The sequence below is a fragment of the Mustela erminea genome, chromosome 13 (assembly GCF_009829155.1).
Source record: "Mustela erminea isolate mMusErm1 chromosome 13, mMusErm1.Pri, whole genome shotgun sequence".
Lineage (NCBI taxonomy): Eukaryota > Metazoa > Chordata > Mammalia > Carnivora > Mustelidae > Mustela > Mustela erminea.
Genome location: NC_045626.1, coordinates 18,681,803 through 18,699,836, shown reverse-complemented (window position 1 = coordinate 18,699,836; position 18,034 = coordinate 18,681,803). Strand labels below are relative to the sequence as shown.

The following is an 18,034-nucleotide window of genomic DNA, read 5'->3' as shown; positions in this document are numbered from 1 at the left end:
ATCCTATAAACCCTCCCAGGGTAAATGAACAGATAAAGAAATGGCTCTCTGCATGAATGAGTGTTTTAAAGAACTATATCCTCTGGTCTCAAAAATAAGACACATCTTCCCTTTTTGGGTCTAATGATTCTGTAAGAATTTGTATGATACTTGCCTTCCATCCTGAGCAGCAACAGAAGCTGACCCCTGAACAAATCCCCTGGAGGAAAAAAAAAAAATGTTAGCTTTGGGGTCCCTCTTCCCAGCCACAAGGGGCTTTTTGTTTATTCTTCAAGAGTCTCCCATATCCCGAGAAGCATGAGTCAGGCGGGTGGCAAACATATTTGTTTTCACATATTAGTCATCTATTTGATAGAGTGTATAGCAAATGTATGTGATAACATAAAATATATTTTAAAATTACAAATTTGGACAGCTGTCATGACATTTGAAGGAGTACATTAAAAATGTTTCTAGATCCATTTTTAAATGCCATGCCGAGTGGCTAAATTCGTCAGCCTTTCCACATATTTTATATTTGCTTGTTTGTTTTGATTTTTCACAAGGAGCTCGCTAGGTGATTTCTGGGCAATTGGTCAAGATTAGAGAAAACTCCACTTTGTACAAAGCTACATGCAAAGGGAGTCTAAGCTCGACCTGCCCAACTCCAGCCAGTTTGAGCAAAATACACAAGAAATGATTAGGAATGAAGTGGGAGATGCAGCAAACGGATTGGCAGAACAATAAGAAACTAATACTTGGGGCCCAGGAATGGGCACTTCAAACATTTTGTACTTGGGCTGAACTTGACATCACGTCATGTGTGTCCCATCCAAGGGGAAGAGAGTTGCTCCACTCCTGTCAATTTTTGCCATCAGGGAGCGCAAACCTAGAGCAAGAAAATCCAAAAAATGCAAATTAAAAAAAAAAAAAACCCAACTCCTCGCATTTTCAATTATAACTTTTTAAGAATGCTACCCAAGCCAAATTAAGCATGTCAAGAGGCCAGATGTGGCCTTTGGGCTGCCACTCGGCCAACTTTGCTTTATTCTATGCTCAAAAAAGCTGGAAATCAGGCTAAAGGATTTCCATACCACACGGGGTTCTCATCCACACACCTTCTCTAAGGAATTTGGCTTTGGGACCACCTTTTATATGAACCTTCATTATGTGTTTATTTTATCTATTATACTTATTTTTAATATATTGCAGAAAATGCCCATCATGCAAGAGACAAACTTCAACACAGATAACCCGATGCCTTGTAAGACTTTTTTACTGTTGGGTTTTATTGGCAATTATAAGATTTTATTTAGGGTGAATTAAAATATTAAAATTGGCTTGCTTTGTCTGAATGTCTAAGAGCTGAGAGTAGGGAGTGGAAGCCCATATGCGTGATGGTGGCGGAAGGAAGATTGCCCAGAACCCAAAATTTGCCTCGGATCACCAAGCGTCAACTGTACTGTGACAACGTTAAGTTGTCCTTTGGAATTGAGCTAATCCTTAAACTGTGTGCATATCCAAAACATTAGCTATCTGCTGTCAGGCCTTTATGTGCCACATGCTGAGTTAATTAACACAGAGACGCTTGATACTGGAACCCTCCAGAGGGGAAAACAGAAAGAGGCCCAGGCCTGAGAACAGACAGAGCCCTCAGGGGGATGGAAAACACAGGGGTCTGTTCTGTTGTTATTTCTTCCTGCACTTGTGATACAAGGTCAATGGGTTCCTCAACCCCATTTCTGTTCCATTGTCTGTTGTAAGTCCCAGGAAGGATTCTCTATGGAAAAATGAAACCTCTCTACCTTCCAAAAATTAAACATCTAGATTCTTGACACTGTTTCTGTGATGGCCGAAGAGAAAAGTTCCTCAGAAAACTGGCTTACCCCTACAGACAGCAGCGGTCTCCTTGGAGCCGTCACCACACAACGATACTTATCTCTGTTCATAGTTTCATCCTTGGAGATGAATTTGTATATAAATGCCTTTATATACAGTAACGAAAAACATGACTAAATTTTACATGTTTACACTGTGGTGAATGTCTGTACACAGAGAGACACACGCTATCCCTTCTTTTGTAGTTTTAGGGGTGAGTTAATAGAGAAAGCCATTCTATCTGGCCTACCTCTAGAAGTAGGATGGAGGGCACCTGGGTGGCTCAGTGGGTTAAGCCGCTGCCTTCAGCTTAGGTCATAATCTCAGGGTCCTGGGATCGAGTCCCGCATCGGGCTCTCTGCTCATCAGGGAGCCTGCTTCCTCCTCTCTCTCTCTCTGCCTGCCTCTCTGCCTACTTGTGATCTCTCTCTGTCAAATAAACAAATAAAAAAAATAAAAATAAAATCTTTAGAAGTAGGATGGAAACATGTATCTCTGAGGCTCATGCCTAGAAGTCATGGCACACCTTTTGAGGGAAGGCATGTGGCAATCGATGGCAAATATTTTAGTAACACCATGAGGACCAAGGAACTTCTGGACTGGCCAGTAGCGATGGAGCTGAAAAAGAAAGGAACAGGAAGGGAGATACTCTTAAAGAGAAAGAAATAAGACTTGGAACGTAAATACAATTGACCCTTGAACCACATGGGTTTGAACTGTGCAGGTCCACTTCTTTATGGATTTTTCTCAGTATGGTAATATAAATGTATTTACTCAATAACATTTTCTTTCCTCTAGCTTACTTTATTGTAGAAATATAGTCTATAATACACAAACATACAAAATACATGTTCATCGACAGTTTATGTTATTAGTAAGGCTTCTGGGCAACTGTGGGTTAGTAGTAGTTAAGTTTTGGGGGAGTCAGAAATTATGGGCTGATTTCCAACTGCAGGAGGGATTAGTACCCCCAACCACTGCATTGTTCAAGGGTCAACTGTATGATGTCAATACCTCACTAGAGTTCCAAGCATGAATGCTGAGAACACTGATGAAGGGAAAGAGAGGGAATTAGAGAAGCTGGTGGGGAAGAGGTGGTCTAGATTGGTGGCCGTCACCAGCTAGGGAATAAGACGGACCTGATTCTTTGACCTGTCACCCCAAGGAATGCCTTTAACTCTCTGAGCGGTAGTTTCCTCAGCTGTGCATTGGGGATGACAACATCTTCATACAGTGGTCCTAAGGAAGAAAACAGAAAATATCCATGTCAGAGGTAGTAGGGCCCAGCATTTGAAAGCATGGATTTTGGATTAGACACATTCTTTACCCCATTAAGGTTGTTTCCTCACCCCATTAAGGTTGTTTCCTCATAATCTTGTAGCCTTGGGCAAGTTATCTAAGGGCGCCAAACCTTCCTTTCCCCATGTGTATAATTAAGATGGTAATAATAGTATTTTCCTCATTAGTTTGTCACAGGGATTAAAGAAGGCACTATATGTAAATCGCTCCAACCAGTGCTAATATATTGTAACCACCCAATATGTACTGACTATTGCTAGGTAGAATGCTTAGTACCGTACTTGGAACAAAACAAAAGCTAAGCTAAGAATATGCACGAGGATGTTGATGGCAACATGTAGAGCTGTGTTCAAATAATGCTGTAATGGAACATCAGTAAGGAAAAGCCACTCAACAGAGATACAGAAATGAGAAAAGAGCCACAAAACAGCAATGACCACCAAAGTTCTTTCCCACCCAGCATGAGAACACAAGAGATGTCCCTGGCTCATGAGACACAGGTCAGGATGGATCATCATGTCTGGGTCCATCACCCTTGGCCTTGGCAAACACAGGCTAGAGACTGGGGTTCACAGAAGCACATCGAAGCCCCACCATGCCATGCTGGAGAAGCATTTCAAACTCTACCGACATCTGCCCCACCAGACATCATGGTGCTTGTCTCCTCTTAGCCTTTCCTACATTTCACCCCACAACACCCCCACTACTGCTGCTGCCATCATTTTGGCTAATTTTGCATTAGCCATGTGGACTGTCGGATGGTTTCTGCTGTATTTTGTTGCCCTTTCAAATATTTCTTAAATAGAAGATTGTACCATCTGGTGGACAATCTGCCTGTGTGCTATCTCACCTATCACAGCATGGATCCCACTCCTATTAGGGAAGGAGTGAGGAAGAGAGAAGCTGCCTGCTAGAATATTGCCTCTGGCTGCCTGCAGCCCCATTGTCACTGGTCTGCTCCCTCTCTCCCAGTGGCCTGGTTCTGCCTGCACAGCAGTCAGTTTCTGTGTACAGAGCAGATGTTTCTCCCACTCACTCCAGGGCCAGGCTATTACTCATGGGGCTTCAGGTAGCAGATGTCTCCATAGATAGACCTCTCAGACCTGTGCTGACATTTTACCTGCATAAGCACCGAATGGTGGTACTGCTACACGTAAAAAGTAGGAGAGAGAGTGGCTAAGGGCTCTGTTGAATCCCACACAAAAAACTCTACCAAGTTAAAAAAAATGGATTTAAGGTGCTCAGAATATTAGTAATATTAATTAATATTAATATATTAATGTTATCAATAATAATATTAATAAGGAAGGCATTCACAGATATACTGAGATATATATATATCTCATATCTATCGTGTATATGATAGATTAGCTATGATATGATATGATATGATATGATATGATATACCTATGTATATGAGATATATATATTTATTTATTTATTTATATAGTATGTCCATGGACCTTGACAGAGAGGCTCATGGCATCTGTATTTACTTTTTTTCTGCCCCAGGGAATAGTGGTGCCTAAGGAGAAATGGTGAGTTGGTGTGCTGGGTTTAGAAGATGGCGCTATTAATGGTAGCATCAAGACTTGAGAACATTCTCTGGTAAACTTTATTTGATGGGACAACAACAACTTTCCTCATCTGTTTTCCATGTGGGAGTAAGCAGTGTGGTCTCAATGAGTCCTATGGCAGAATCCCAAATGATTGTCAAGTATGGCAGTTGTCCAGTTGTCAAGAAGGGGAAATCTAGAACCAAACTGTCCAGGGCTGGAACCAGACTCTACCTTCTACCAGATGTGTGACCTTGGAAAAATTATAGAACCTTAATTTTCTCATCTGTACAATGGGTAGAATAATAGTACTTACCTCATAGAGTTTTTTGATTCAAAAAAAGCCTTCTAGCACTTCCTCTATGCTAGACACTCTCTTAAACACATCATAAATCAGCCAAAAATTAGCTCCCCCCTTTCCTAAATGGAATCACGGCATAACACCAGTACCTATTTTGAACTTGTGTTCATATCTGCATCTCATGACCTGTATGGTCAAATGGCCAATGTCACACCCTCCCAAACCAAGTCTCAGCATGGACTCTTTTTTCGCTCATGCCACATGGGTAAAGACTGCACTCATGGGTGCTACTGCCTCTCCTTTGTTACGTGAACCAAGGCAGGACAGGAGTAATTCGCAAGACCAATGGGTAAAAACTCTCTACATCATTCCAATTTAAAATGGCATCTCCCCAGTCATCTATTGCAATTTCTCCCAATATCCCACTAAAACACACATGAAAACACATAATAAAAGGAAAACTCACCACAAAACCAAAAGCTAAGCTCAGCAGATGATATGTGGTCAGAATTCTAATTCTACTAATTATAGATTTCTACTAATTACAAGGCTGATGGAACTGGAAGTAAAACAAAAAAAACAAAAAACACTGGTGTCTATCATATTTTGGCTCATGAACTAGATAGAGCAGTCTCATTCAGACAAAAGTAGATCAGAAAATTTTTCATTTCTCCTCCAGGACCTTCTCTCTTATGCCTACCCACCCATACCAAAAAACATGGCACTATTTCTCTCATCACACGGGAGGTGATTATGAAATAATAATTTGAGCTAACATTTGTTGATTAGTTACTTTGTGTCAAGTATTCTGCCAAGCACTTCATGTATGTTAATGGAATTAATATCCACAACAATCCAAAAGAGTAGATGCTTCATTCTTACCCTCATTACAAAGTCAAGGAAACAAAGGCCTAGAGAAGTTTACTTTATCAGGGTCTTGTAGTTAATAAATGGCAAATCACAATTCAAACCTGGGCAGTCTAGTTCTAGAACTTGGGTTTGAAATCTGTTATTCCAATCATCCCTCATATTTCAATATGAGAATAAACATTTTTTAAAAAAAAATATGTAAGAAAGCACATGGAACTCATGATACAAATTGCATTGGGAAAAACATGGCTCCTATAAGTAAAGGAATATGGACAATGGAGAGAATACAAATAGCCTTGTTTTCAGCACATATTTGCAAGTCTACATTTTCCTGAACTCTGTGGGTTCAGAGGGCAAGAGAACTAGGTGCCAAGAATAGGGGAAGGTCTCCCTTTGGCCCATCAAAGCCTCTCTCAATGACCAGTTCAACAGTGGAGCCCGAGCTGAGACGTACAAACATCAACCTGTCCTTCTACTTACATTTCAGCCAGTAGTGGACAACAAATAAAATAGGCAAAACCCTCTGGCTTTTTTGTTTGGCAAATGGTTGGTCTGTTGATGTAGCCTTCTTTGAGAATCAGTAAAAAGAAAACTTACATACAGATGGTAGAAAATACTGAAGATAAAGAAATGGATGTCATCCTAAAGACTAAGAAGAAAATATGAAAATGATTCATGGTATAGACAAGAAAAAATATTCTTGGTTGATATTCTTCAATATTCTTGGTAAAATTAGAAAAGTTATGGTATCTATGAAAGAGCAGCAGAAATCTGGAATAAACTGACATGACAATTGAGCTAGACCCTTAAGGAAGAATTGTAAGAAATCTAAGTTTGCAATTGCAAAATAAAATCTAATTTAGAGAGAACAGAGAGCAGATCCAACAATGTCAAAAATAAAAGCAGCAATGTGGAGGACAAATTAGGAAATTTGTTTTGGATGCAAAGAAAAAGCATAGAGATAAAAATTATGAGGAATAATGTGATATACAGGGCAGAACAAATACATAGAATTTAGGAATTTGGTTATTGCAAGAAAACAGGAGAAAAAAAAAAAAGAACCAATGCCAAAGAAATAAGCAAAGATAAAATTAAAGAAAAAATTTCAAGACTAAGTTTGCATGCTAAAAGGGCTAATCCAGTCAAAAAGAAAGAGAAATTAAGAAGTAGTAGAGCATCAGAGAAAGAGTGACGGAGATGAGGGAGATGGAGAATAAGAGACAGAGAAACTAGGAGAAAGTGAGGTCCAGAGAAAGTGAGAAAGGACACAGGGGAAAAATGTGGAATTGTAATCAATCAATCAGTTATTCAAGCATCAGACATCCACACAGAAGAAAGACTGCTAGCACCTTGTGGTGTGCCTTGCTGTCCTGGCATACGAGCGCTCATCCTCAGCACACTGGGATAGGCAGCCTGACCTCCAGCTATCAACCCCTAGGATTCTCGTCCAGTCTTTCTCTGACCCTGCCCTTTCTCTGCCCTTGCAGATGTCTACAAGTGCTGGGGGAATCTATAACTCCCAGAAGCTGTGTTCAAGCAATAGGAGATAGGATTTGGTGAATACATACCCAGGGCCTTCACTTCTCTGAGAGGATAACTTTGGGAAATGTGTTTTTCATTGACTTCCACAATTAATCCAGCATGACTCAGCCCCAGGTGAATATGGTGGTATCTGGCTTGCTAACCAACTCTAGGACATACGTTTATCTGCTGCCTTCCTTTCCTGTCTTGCATCTCCAACCCCCTCTGTCACCTGTCAAATAAACTCCTTGCCCTTGAATCCTTGCCTCTGAGCTTATTGCTAGGGGAACTCAACACACATCTCAATGAAAAACTAAAATCAGGCCAGATTGCTTTCAAATACTGAGTATCAGAAAACCAATGGTACCAAGTTTATCCAGGATTACAACAAGCGATTTTGGACCCATGAATTTAATGCTCAGCCAAGCTGTCATTCACATGACAATTACAGACTTTCCCAAACAGTCAAGAGCTCAGAAAACACTCTTCTTTAAAGTATTACTTGAAGATTACCTCTAGCCTTTAAAATGAGGGATTGAAGAAACTCTAGAATGGGGAATTTGTGATATTTGGTAACCAAATATCTTACCCAGACACCTTTCTCACAGGTCACATTTGGACTACTACTTCCTTATCTGGGAGATTTTTTAGAATCAGTTTTCTTGTGCTTCATATGTTTGAAATGGTTAATCAAAGAATGACTTCCATAATGGCATTTCTAATTTGGGCAGGTGGAGATAGTAGGAAAATCAACCAACACATATCAAATGCTTACTAAAAGTTAGGCACTAAGCAGTATCTCATTTAATTTCACAATAATCTAATGAGGTAGGGACTGACATTATCCTAAAAGAGGAAACTGAGTCACAGCCAGGCTAACTTCCTCAAGATGGCATAGCCTGTAAGTGGCTATAAGTGGATTCAGAAACATAGTCTGACTCCGACGTTCTCTCTCTGGATCACTCTGTTTGTGCTTTGTAGTCTTTCAAGGGAATTCCAAAATATAAGCCCCAGTCTGCTCTCTCTCATTCTATCATAGGCCGTTAAGAAAGAGGACTGTCGTAGGGATCAGAAGATGACGCCAGATGTTTCCCGCCTCATTTTTCATTAAGTAGTTCCAGCAAAAGGGAGGGGATGTTTGCAACGCAAGTCCAAATGTGTCCTATCAATGCATACTTGAAATGTGGCAGGTGAGGCTGAAGAAATCAGTTTTTAACTTTATGTAATTTTAATTGAGGATTTAAATTTAAGCAACCACATGTGGCTGATGACTTCCACACTGCACTATGCAACTCTAGAATCAGGAAGGGCTTCCAGGCTCCCATCTCCAGCATCCTCGGTTGGCATGGCACCAACTAGAGAAACTCTGCCTTTAACAAAACTTGGGGCTGAAAGGTTGCTTTAACAACCCAAAACAGACAACAGACCCCTTTCAGAGCGTTTATGGCTCTTAAGGAGGCACACACACGTGCACACACACACACACACACACACACACACACACTTCTGTCTCAGCAATTTTGGTGATTTCACTCCCAATATGTTACTGGTGCTGCCGACGATCTCTCTGGAAACGCTCTCATGCCATGGTTTCCAAACCACATTCTTGACTCTCAACTTTGCCATGGTTCTCCTGAGACTCTACAAGCATTTAATGAGGATCGCGTTTGTAAATATGTTTAACCACTCTTAAACAGTAGTTCAAATCACTCAAGTGATGTGAACAAATGTGAGATCACTAACTGCAACCTGGTACAAGTCAACCAGGTTGACTTGTGTTTCTGCCAACTTTGGAATCCTGTGTCTGTAGTCGTCATCTAAGAAATTGGGAATGTTCCAAGGTCACAAAAGAAATGTCATACAAAAATCTTACCATATCCCTCTACTTAAACATCTGAATCAAAATTGTCTCCCTACTCTGTAACCCAAACAAAAATTCAGAAATAAAGAGGGTCGAATTGGGAAGTGAGGCTATTATAATGGCAACAGTCATCCCTAATCCCAGTTTCAATTTTTTGTGTTCAAGCAAAAGGCGTCAGAATCCTCTTTGAGCGTCTTTAAAATAAACAAAGTTTAAAAATCACAGTTGCATAAATTTGTAAATTGCAAAATAAATTTAAGGTACTCAAATGTTCCTTTTGCTGCTTTGCATACTTAAATGCCAAGTCATGTTTCATTTGGAAAAGAAGATATTTCACTGCTTCATAAAAGACGTTGACATTCACCGCGTACCATGATGAAGGGTCCAGTAAGGTGTAGGATGACCTCGTGCCTCCGTCTAAGTGTTCTTTCCGCTGACCCACCTTGAGATGGGTCTGTGCTTCTAGGACTGGGATAGAGAAATAAGTGACCGATACATTAGATTTGAACATGCCACCAAAAGAGAGGTCAAGTGAGACTACTTAGCATCCTCTTGTCTATGTGCTTGAAACGAAGCACAGAGTTTATTTGACCTTCCAAAGAATCGTACTGTGTGTGGTCATCCAGCACATCCACGAGGACTGCTCCTTGATTACCTGCAGACCATGATGAACCACAAAATCCACCCTGGGGGCACTGAGCCCAAATACTTGGGAGTAGTCACTAAGGCTTTAACCATGTCTCTCTCTCTTTCTCTCTCTCTTTCTCTCTCTCTCTCATCCACCTTATTTCGATTTCCTTACCTTCAGAACTAATTTTCCTCTCGAGACCATACCCAATTTCAGTGCCTGCCTGCCTTTTTAAATTGATGAATAGCAGCGACAATTGCTGTTGCATTTTTAAACACACACACACAAAGTGAGGCCAACAACATTAAGACTGCAGTTGGATTTCAATATTTTAAAGAACACACATTCCAACCGGGACTTCATTTGGGGAACGTCTGTGGCAATCAAGAACAGTGGGGAAAATGCCTTTGCTAAAGAACTTGAGGGAAAGCATCCAGAATGACGCAAAAGGGACCCCCAGGAGGGGAATGTACTAAACTATGGTTCATCAGTGTGAGTGAACCCTCCAACGGGCTGATTTCTTCTGCTTATTTGATCCTTGTCCACACTTGCTTATTGTGGGATAATTTCTCTAACCACCTTTTCTCCCACAACACCCTAGAAAAAAAAATAAAAGGGGAAAAAAAAGGCTGCTTTATTTTACAGCTAATTTGCTGTAAGCACATAGCCCAGCTGCTCACAATGAAGTAAAGGAAGAAATGAGAACAGAGGGAACCTTCTAATGAAGGAGTGTGGGGGAGCAGTAAGGAGATGCAAGAAGAGACTCGATGCTATTTGTATGATTAAAGACAAGCAAAAGACAGCGGTAAGCAGATATGTTCGTCTTGAGCCCAAGAACAGAGACATAAAAGATAAAAAAAAAAAAAATACTGAAGGGCAAATAATTTGTTTGAGCTGGTATTTTAACTGGCCAAAAAAAAAAAAAAATCCGTCTCTTCTTTTCATTATACAAAATTGTATTTTGGACTTTGCTGTTGAACATGTGTTATCATTGGCCCATTATTAATAGACAAGGGATCATTCTAAAAACAGAAGTTCAGAAATTTGCAATTCTGTAAAGGAAAGGGTTCAGAGAGGTGGATTTAATTGATTAGCTAGGAAAAGATTTTTGATGAAACAATTCGAGGGTCGTTGGGAAAAGGACATCTTAAAGTGAGTTAGCAGATTGCATGCCTCGTTCTTACAAAATATTTCCTTTTAAAAATAGGGAAGATCAAAAAAAAAAAAATAGGGAAGATCACATTCTTTATTGCATGCTCTCCTTTCTGACCACTCAGCGCGCACACACATACACACACACATACACACACACACACACACACGCACCCGTAGCACAAAATCTCCTTTAACTCTTTCTCCTGGGGGCCACATCAAAATGAGGTACATTTTATACTTTTGTACCTTTTCAAACCACAGAATGAGATATTCATATGGAAATGAGGAATTTCCTGAAGTTTCAGCTTTCATAATGTAACCCATTTCGGGCAGGGGCAGGGGGGACAGCTTATGAGCTAGAAGAGAAAATAAATAGGTTTTAATATTCAGCTTTAAATAAATGTACTGAATTGGTGTATGATAATAGTGCCAAAATAATTAATTTGAGCCTGGCCTTCTCATTTGTCAGGGAGAGCAGGTTGCTGTACTCTAAGGCTGCTGAGAAATGGTAAAAGAATCAGCCCAGCATCCCTGAGAAACTCAGGGCTCCTCTGTCTCCCCCCATGGAAGCTGAGGCCTAATTTCCTCTGGCCCAGCTGGGGGCTCTGCTCAGCCTGGCCTCAGAATCCTCATTCTGAGGATTGTTCAGGCACCAAGGGAGCTCCTTGTCCCACCTCATATCCTGTAACATTCTTCTGCCCACTGATCTTCAGAGGAAACCAGCATTTTTGTTGCTATTTGATAGCAGTGACTGGGAATTCTAAACTCCTAAATTTAATCCCACTTTGTAATTTGGAATAATTCCTTGATCCTCACAGTTGGTGAGAAGGATTGAGGAACACCATAACGAAGGGAGCACTCTCTTGGTACAATGAGAGAAAAGTCTAGAAAGTTCTGAAAAGGAAAAATTAGAAAATAAAATGATGTCTTTGGACAGCTTAAATGTGCAAATTGCAGATTAACAAACAAAAACATAACTAAAGGAGCGCCTGGGTGGCTCAGTAGGTTAAGCCTCTGCCTTCGGCCCAGGTCATGATCTCAGGTTCCTCGGATCGAGCCCCACATCGGGCTCTCTGCTCAGCAGGGAGCCTGCTTCCCCCTCTCTCTTGGCTACCCTCTCTGCTATTTATGATCTCTCTCTCTCTCTCTCTGTCAAATAAATAAATAAAATCTTAAAAAAAAGAAGAAGAAAACATAACTAGATCCAGGTCCAGAAATGATAAGGCAATGATAATAATTAAGAAAATGCCACAAATGTACTTCCCTTAAATTTGAAAAAGTTTGAACTCTAATAATAGAATATTTTTTAAAAGATTTTATTTATTTCTTTGAGGGGGAATGAGAGAGAGAGAGAGTGTGTGAGAGAGAGAGAAAAAGAGAGCAAGCGGGGTGGGGGAGAAGCAGCCAAATATGGGACTTGATCCCAGGACCCAGAGATCAGGACCCACGCCGAAGGCAGATGCTTAACCAACTGAGCCACCCAGGTGCCCCCAGTTCTTTTTTTTTTTTTCTTTTTCATAGTCGTTGATGGGGAGGGGTGAAACTTGTCTCACTAAACAAAATGCTGATGGGACAAGAGGAAGATAATTTCTCTGTTTTTTAAAATGTGTTGTCCAATTTTTCTCAGCACTTGGACACCTAAAACTCTCTCTGGGTGCTAGCCCAAATAGTTATGGGCCTATTCTGTATACCTGTGTATAAAAGCTAGACAAAAAATGCTAAAACATAAAAAGAAATAGGACAGTGGAATACTATACAACCAGGAAAAGGAAGGAAAACAATGTCTACATAATACTGGAGTAATGCCCAGTATACATTTTGCTGAGCAGAAAAGGTCAAATGGATTCCTATTTCAACTTTCATTCTTGTTATTGGTATAAGAAGATTTCCTATTTCTTGAAATCATGATTTCATGATTCAATCTTGGTAACTTACATGTTTATAGGAATTATCTGGGTTTTTTTCACCTAAGTTATCTGATTTGTTAGTATATAACTGTTCGTAGTAATCTGTTATCACACTCTGTATTTCTGTGGTTAGCTATTGAATTGTTTTCTCTTCCACTTCTCATTTTGGTTTTTGAGACTTTTCTCTTTTTTTTTCTTAGTTAATGTAGTTAAAGCATTACCAATTTTGTTTATTCTTTTGGAAAAACTGGTTATTACTTTCAATGTTATGTTACTGTTTATTCTGGTCTCCATTTATTTCTGATTTTTCTTTGTTATTTCCTTCTTTTACTGAATTTTTCAGCTAAGTTTCTTCTTTTTCTAGTTCCTTGTGGTGTAATGTTGCCTATTTGAACTTTTTTTTCTTAATACAAGAATTTATAGCATAAATTTCACTCTAACATCTGCTTCTGCTTCATCCCATAGGTTTTGGAATATTGTGTTTTCTTTTTCTTTTGCTTTGAGAATATTTTGATTTGCTATTTGATTTCTTATTTGTCCCATCACTTATACTGTAGTGTGTTGCTTAGTATTTACATATTAAACATTTAATATTTACGTTGTAGGCTTTCTAACTTTGTTTTATTATTGATCTTCAGTTTTGTATCATTGTGGTTGGAAAATATATTTGGTATGATTTTAGTCTTCTTAAATCTGTAATATTTGTTATGTCTCTTTCTTGAAATTTAACCAAGGGTTTCTATGTATACTTGAGAAAAAAATGTTTTTGGATGGAATACTTTCTATATATCATCTAGACCCATGTATTCTGAAGTATGCTTTAAGTAAAAAATGTTCTTGTTGATTTTGCATGTGGATAATGAAATTTGTAGAAAATTTTTTAAAAATAAAATTTAAAAGTAAGGCAAAGAAAATGGGTATAATTTGCTGCTGTGAATCTAAAAGTTGGAGGTGAAAATGAATATATAAATAAGCATATTTACAAGTGTACATTTATACAAAGCAGTAATTCTCAATCAGATAGAACTGTGCCCATAGGGACATTTGGTAATGTCTAAAGACATTTTGGAGGCGCCAGTGTGGCTCAGTTGGTTAAGCATCTGACTCTCAATTTCAGCTCAGGTCATGAACTCAGGGTCTTGAGACTGAGCCCTGTATCAGGCTCTGCACTCAGAACAGAGTCTCCTTGGGATTCTCTGATTCTCTCTCTTTCTCTTTCTCTCTCTTTCTCGGCCCCACCTTTCTCTGTCTCAAAGAAATAGATAAAAAAAAATTTTTAAAAGACATTTTCGGGCGCCTGGGTGGCTCAGTGGGTTAAGCCGCTGCCTTCGGCTCAGGTCATGATCTCAGGGTCCTGGGATCGAGTCCCGCATTGGGTTCTCTGCTCCGCGGGGAGCCTGCTTCCTCCTCTCTCTCTCTCTGCCTGCCTCTCTGCCTACTTGTGATCTCTCTGTGTCAAATGAATAAATAAAATCTTTAAAAATAAATAAATAAATAAAAAGACATTTTCAATTGTCACAACCGAAGGTATGCTACTGGCATCTAATGGTTAGAGAATAGGGATACTGCTAAGCATCCTATAATACACAGAATGACTCTCTACAACAAAAAATTATCTAGTCCAAAACACCAATCCCGTCTAGGTTAAGAAAATCTGATGTAAATGTGTGTGTATTTGTGTGAGTGTGTACATGAAGACAAACCTTGAAAATACAGAAAATGGACTGACTTTGGTAGATGAAGGGAATAGGGTGGAGAAAATAAGAACAGAAACAAAACTTATACCTGGTTTTGAAGACTTAACTTTGAAACTATGTAAATATTTACATAACTACCAAAATAATTAAATTGTAAAAAAGAAAATTCTGACATTTACAAGCAAATCTAGACACATGAATGTGTTTTGACGAGGCAATATAACCCTACAAATAGTAGTCAGTGACTTTAAAACATAGACGATGACTCGACAGCCTAATGGAAAACACCCTAAGGACAAAAGAGCTGCAAAAATAATCTTAAACTCTTTCCAGACATTTTTGAACATTTTCTTGGTATGTTATTCCAAAACCCTCTTGTATATATTGTAGGATAAAACAATTATTTGTCATCTTTGAGAATCACCTAGATATTAGAGAAAGAGATATAGAAGAAGGGAAGGAAAAATCCTTTACTCCTGAATATGTACCAAAAATCAGTATAGAATAATGACATACCAAAAAATATTTATTTTCTAGCTCTGTCCACTGAAAAAGCCTAGAATTAATAAACAATATAGGAACAATGAGCACTCTTAGCCCCCAGATTATGGTCACTAAATACCATTTTCTGAGAAAAGTAACTGATTTCAGGTCTGAAGGGAAAATGTACAAAATGAGCCTAAAACATTCTGTCATAACAAGGAAACGGTGACAACAAGGAAACTGAAATCTACTAACATCACATTAGGAGCTCTCAAAGGCCAGTTTGAAGAGGATCCCGCTGGCCAAGCATAACACAATCAGAATATAAATCATATCCCAATGGATTGAAATACATCAAAACATTTAAATCCATGAGTTTATGTTTTTAAAATCAGGAACTGGAGAATGCTAAAGAAACAACTAATTATTCTGAAAAGTAATTTATATAAAAATAAGGCATTTATACTGATTTTCCTACAGAAATTATATACCTGAATAACCAAATAGTTGACAAAATTTCACTTTGAACATGTACTTTAGATAATTAATAAGATAGGATTAAAAATTATAATATTACTGTCCCTAGTAAATTAATGGATCTAGGCAATGATTATCAGTGGCTGTTCACATCACACACACACACAAACAAAAGACATTCCATGCCTACCTATGTAAGAAATTCTACTATTTATGAAGTATTCTTATGAAATAGTCAAACCTGAATCCAATCAAGTCTCTAGCTCTCACTACTAGTTCTGGAAAAAAACAGACTACAAAGGAGTGACCCCATAGGGATGTGGTCAATGAAATTCAGACTGTGGAAAGCTCATCAAAAAGTAAATTGCAAAAAAAAAAACCAAAAAAAAAAAAAACAAAAAAAAAGTAAATTGCAAGGCAGCAAAATGAGATGGAGGAGGAGCTTAATTAATGTATTATTTTAAAATTTTTTAAAGGTCTTTTAAGACATCAAGTCAAATAAACATCTCACTCTTGGTTTTGGCTCAGGTCTGATCTCATGGTTATGAAATTGAGTCCCATATCAGGTCTATGCTAAACACAGAACCTGCTTAGATTTCTCTCTCCCTCTCCCTCTGCCCCTCCACTCACCTTCTCAAATAAATAAATAAATCTTCAAAAAAAATGTAAAGATATCAATTAACTGTAATATATGGACCTAAGTTGGATTCTGATACTAGCAAAAAAAGTATAAAAAAATAAAAAGATTATAAATAATTGGAGAAATTTGAACACTGACAGGTATTTGATGATATTAAAGACATCTTTTAATTCTTGGATTAATAATGGTATTATTGTTGTTATTTTTTTTAAACTTTGTCTATTATAGAGTCACATCCTAAAATGTTTATGGATGCAAGGATATGACGTTGAGGATTTGCTCCAAAATACTCCATTCAGGGGAGGTGGTGAATGCAATTGAGATTAGCCAGAAGTTGCTAACCACTGAACATTAGTGATGGGCATGGAGAAGTTTGTTATACTCATCTATGGGACAAAATATTTTCAAAAACTTAAAATTGAATAAAAATAAAAGAAGGAATTGATGTTCCTTAATTTCTTGACATACTAGAAACATTACAGCCATCATTCTTGTGAAGATGTGCCAGAAATATCCTCTGAGAAACATTCTCTATGAGTCTTAGGAATGTCATCAAAAAACTTAGCTCTCACTCTATTCTACACATCTCATTCCCATTCATCTTAGTTCTGTAAAGAATCTTACTAGGAAGTTCTCTTCCTTTCCTTAACAGGTAAGTGCCTGTTTAAACTGGGATGACATCGTTCCAATGAGTGCTACCAAAAAGTAATCTTGACTACCACCGATTGAACAACTTCTACATCCAAGCCCTTTACATATGTTAGCTTTAATCTTTACGAGAAGGCAAACATGAGTATCCCCATTTCACAGACGGAGAAAGAGAAGCTGAGACAGATAACATCACTTGCTGGTGACCATGAAACTAACAAGCATTTCCCTGAGGGTTTCCATGCGAAAACTTCAGACTCTAAAGACTGCTCTGTCCCTTGCACTGCAACAAATCCACACCTGGTTCTGCTGCTTGGGCTAAATTCCCCCCATCTTCAAGCCCACCGAAGTTATTTTATAACTTTAGCATACATTGGTGTCACCCAAGGAATTTGTCTAAAGTGCGAATTCCTGAGCATACCCAAAGAGCTTCTGATTCCGTAGGTCCAGGACCAGGGCCCAGGAATATGCATTAAGCAAAAGACTCTGAGGCAGATGGTCTGGGAACAAAGTCTTGAAAAACGCTTCCCAAATCCCTCTCAATCTTAAACTTCAAATGTATTTTAACAGGATCCTCAGTGATTTGGTTCCTGGTAATACAACCCCTTAAATGAATAAGCACTTGTTCAACTCCTTCCGAAAGTCTCTTTGCTCCTGTTGTCCCTGGCCCCAGAAGAATATAATGATAATAATAATAAACACAATCAGAATAACACGTGCACCAGAACCGATGTTCTGAGAAGCACAAAGGCCATGTCAGCACTCACACGCCCTTCTCCCTCAGTGAGTTGGATTTAAAATTATAGAGCCTAAGAGCTATCATTTACCATTGAGACCTCCAGGCTAATCCTTTGAGTTGAGCTCAACTCTTGTCATAAGTGAACACTTCCCAAGTGCCAGGTGCTACGATACAGCAGGCTCTGCACAGATGAATGGGAAGCAGGCTTCCTTGGAAAACTTTTAGAAGCAGAGATGTGAACAAATGGACGTGGAACACCATGTCAAACAGAGAACACAGAAGTAGAAGAATGCTCCAGAAGAAGGGCCTCATTTCTCCAGGCATCTCAGCGATCAGGAATGACCTCAGCAGGACACTGAAGTCTTGCTAATAGAGGAGAAGGGCATGTCAGTAGT

At 38.9% G+C, this 18,034-nt stretch overlaps 1 protein-coding gene and 1 long non-coding RNA gene across 3 annotated transcripts in view; both read right to left on the bottom strand.

Annotated features, from left to right (window-relative positions):
- Positions 1 to 2,125, bottom strand: part of LOC116572051 — a 43,737-nt gene extending 41,612 nt beyond the window's left edge. Inside the window, exons 1-3 of one of the 2 annotated variants that reach the window (XM_032310742.1) lie at positions 2,108 to 2,125; positions 775 to 868; positions 155 to 199 (exon numbers count right to left, since the gene is read on the bottom strand). In XM_032310742.1, the coding sequence (XP_032166633.1) occupies positions 155 to 199; positions 775 to 792 (63 nt within the window). In that variant the 5' untranslated portion in view covers positions 793 to 868; positions 2,108 to 2,125. Of the gene's footprint in view, positions 1 to 154; positions 200 to 737; positions 869 to 2,107 lie in introns of those variants that run through there. The other variant, XM_032310743.1, reaches the window with a different exon arrangement.
- A 6,798-nt stretch (positions 2,126 to 8,923) lies between these two features.
- The window catches only part of LOC116572052, a 70,391-nt gene continuing 61,280 nt past the window's right edge, over positions 8,924 to 18,034 (bottom strand). Inside the window, exons 8-10 of the long non-coding RNA XR_004278106.1 lie at positions 11,295 to 11,404; positions 9,637 to 9,733; positions 8,924 to 9,045 (exon numbers count right to left, since the gene is read on the bottom strand). This is a non-coding gene — a long non-coding RNA (uncharacterized LOC116572052). The remainder of the gene's footprint in view (positions 9,046 to 9,636; positions 9,734 to 11,294; positions 11,405 to 18,034) is intronic.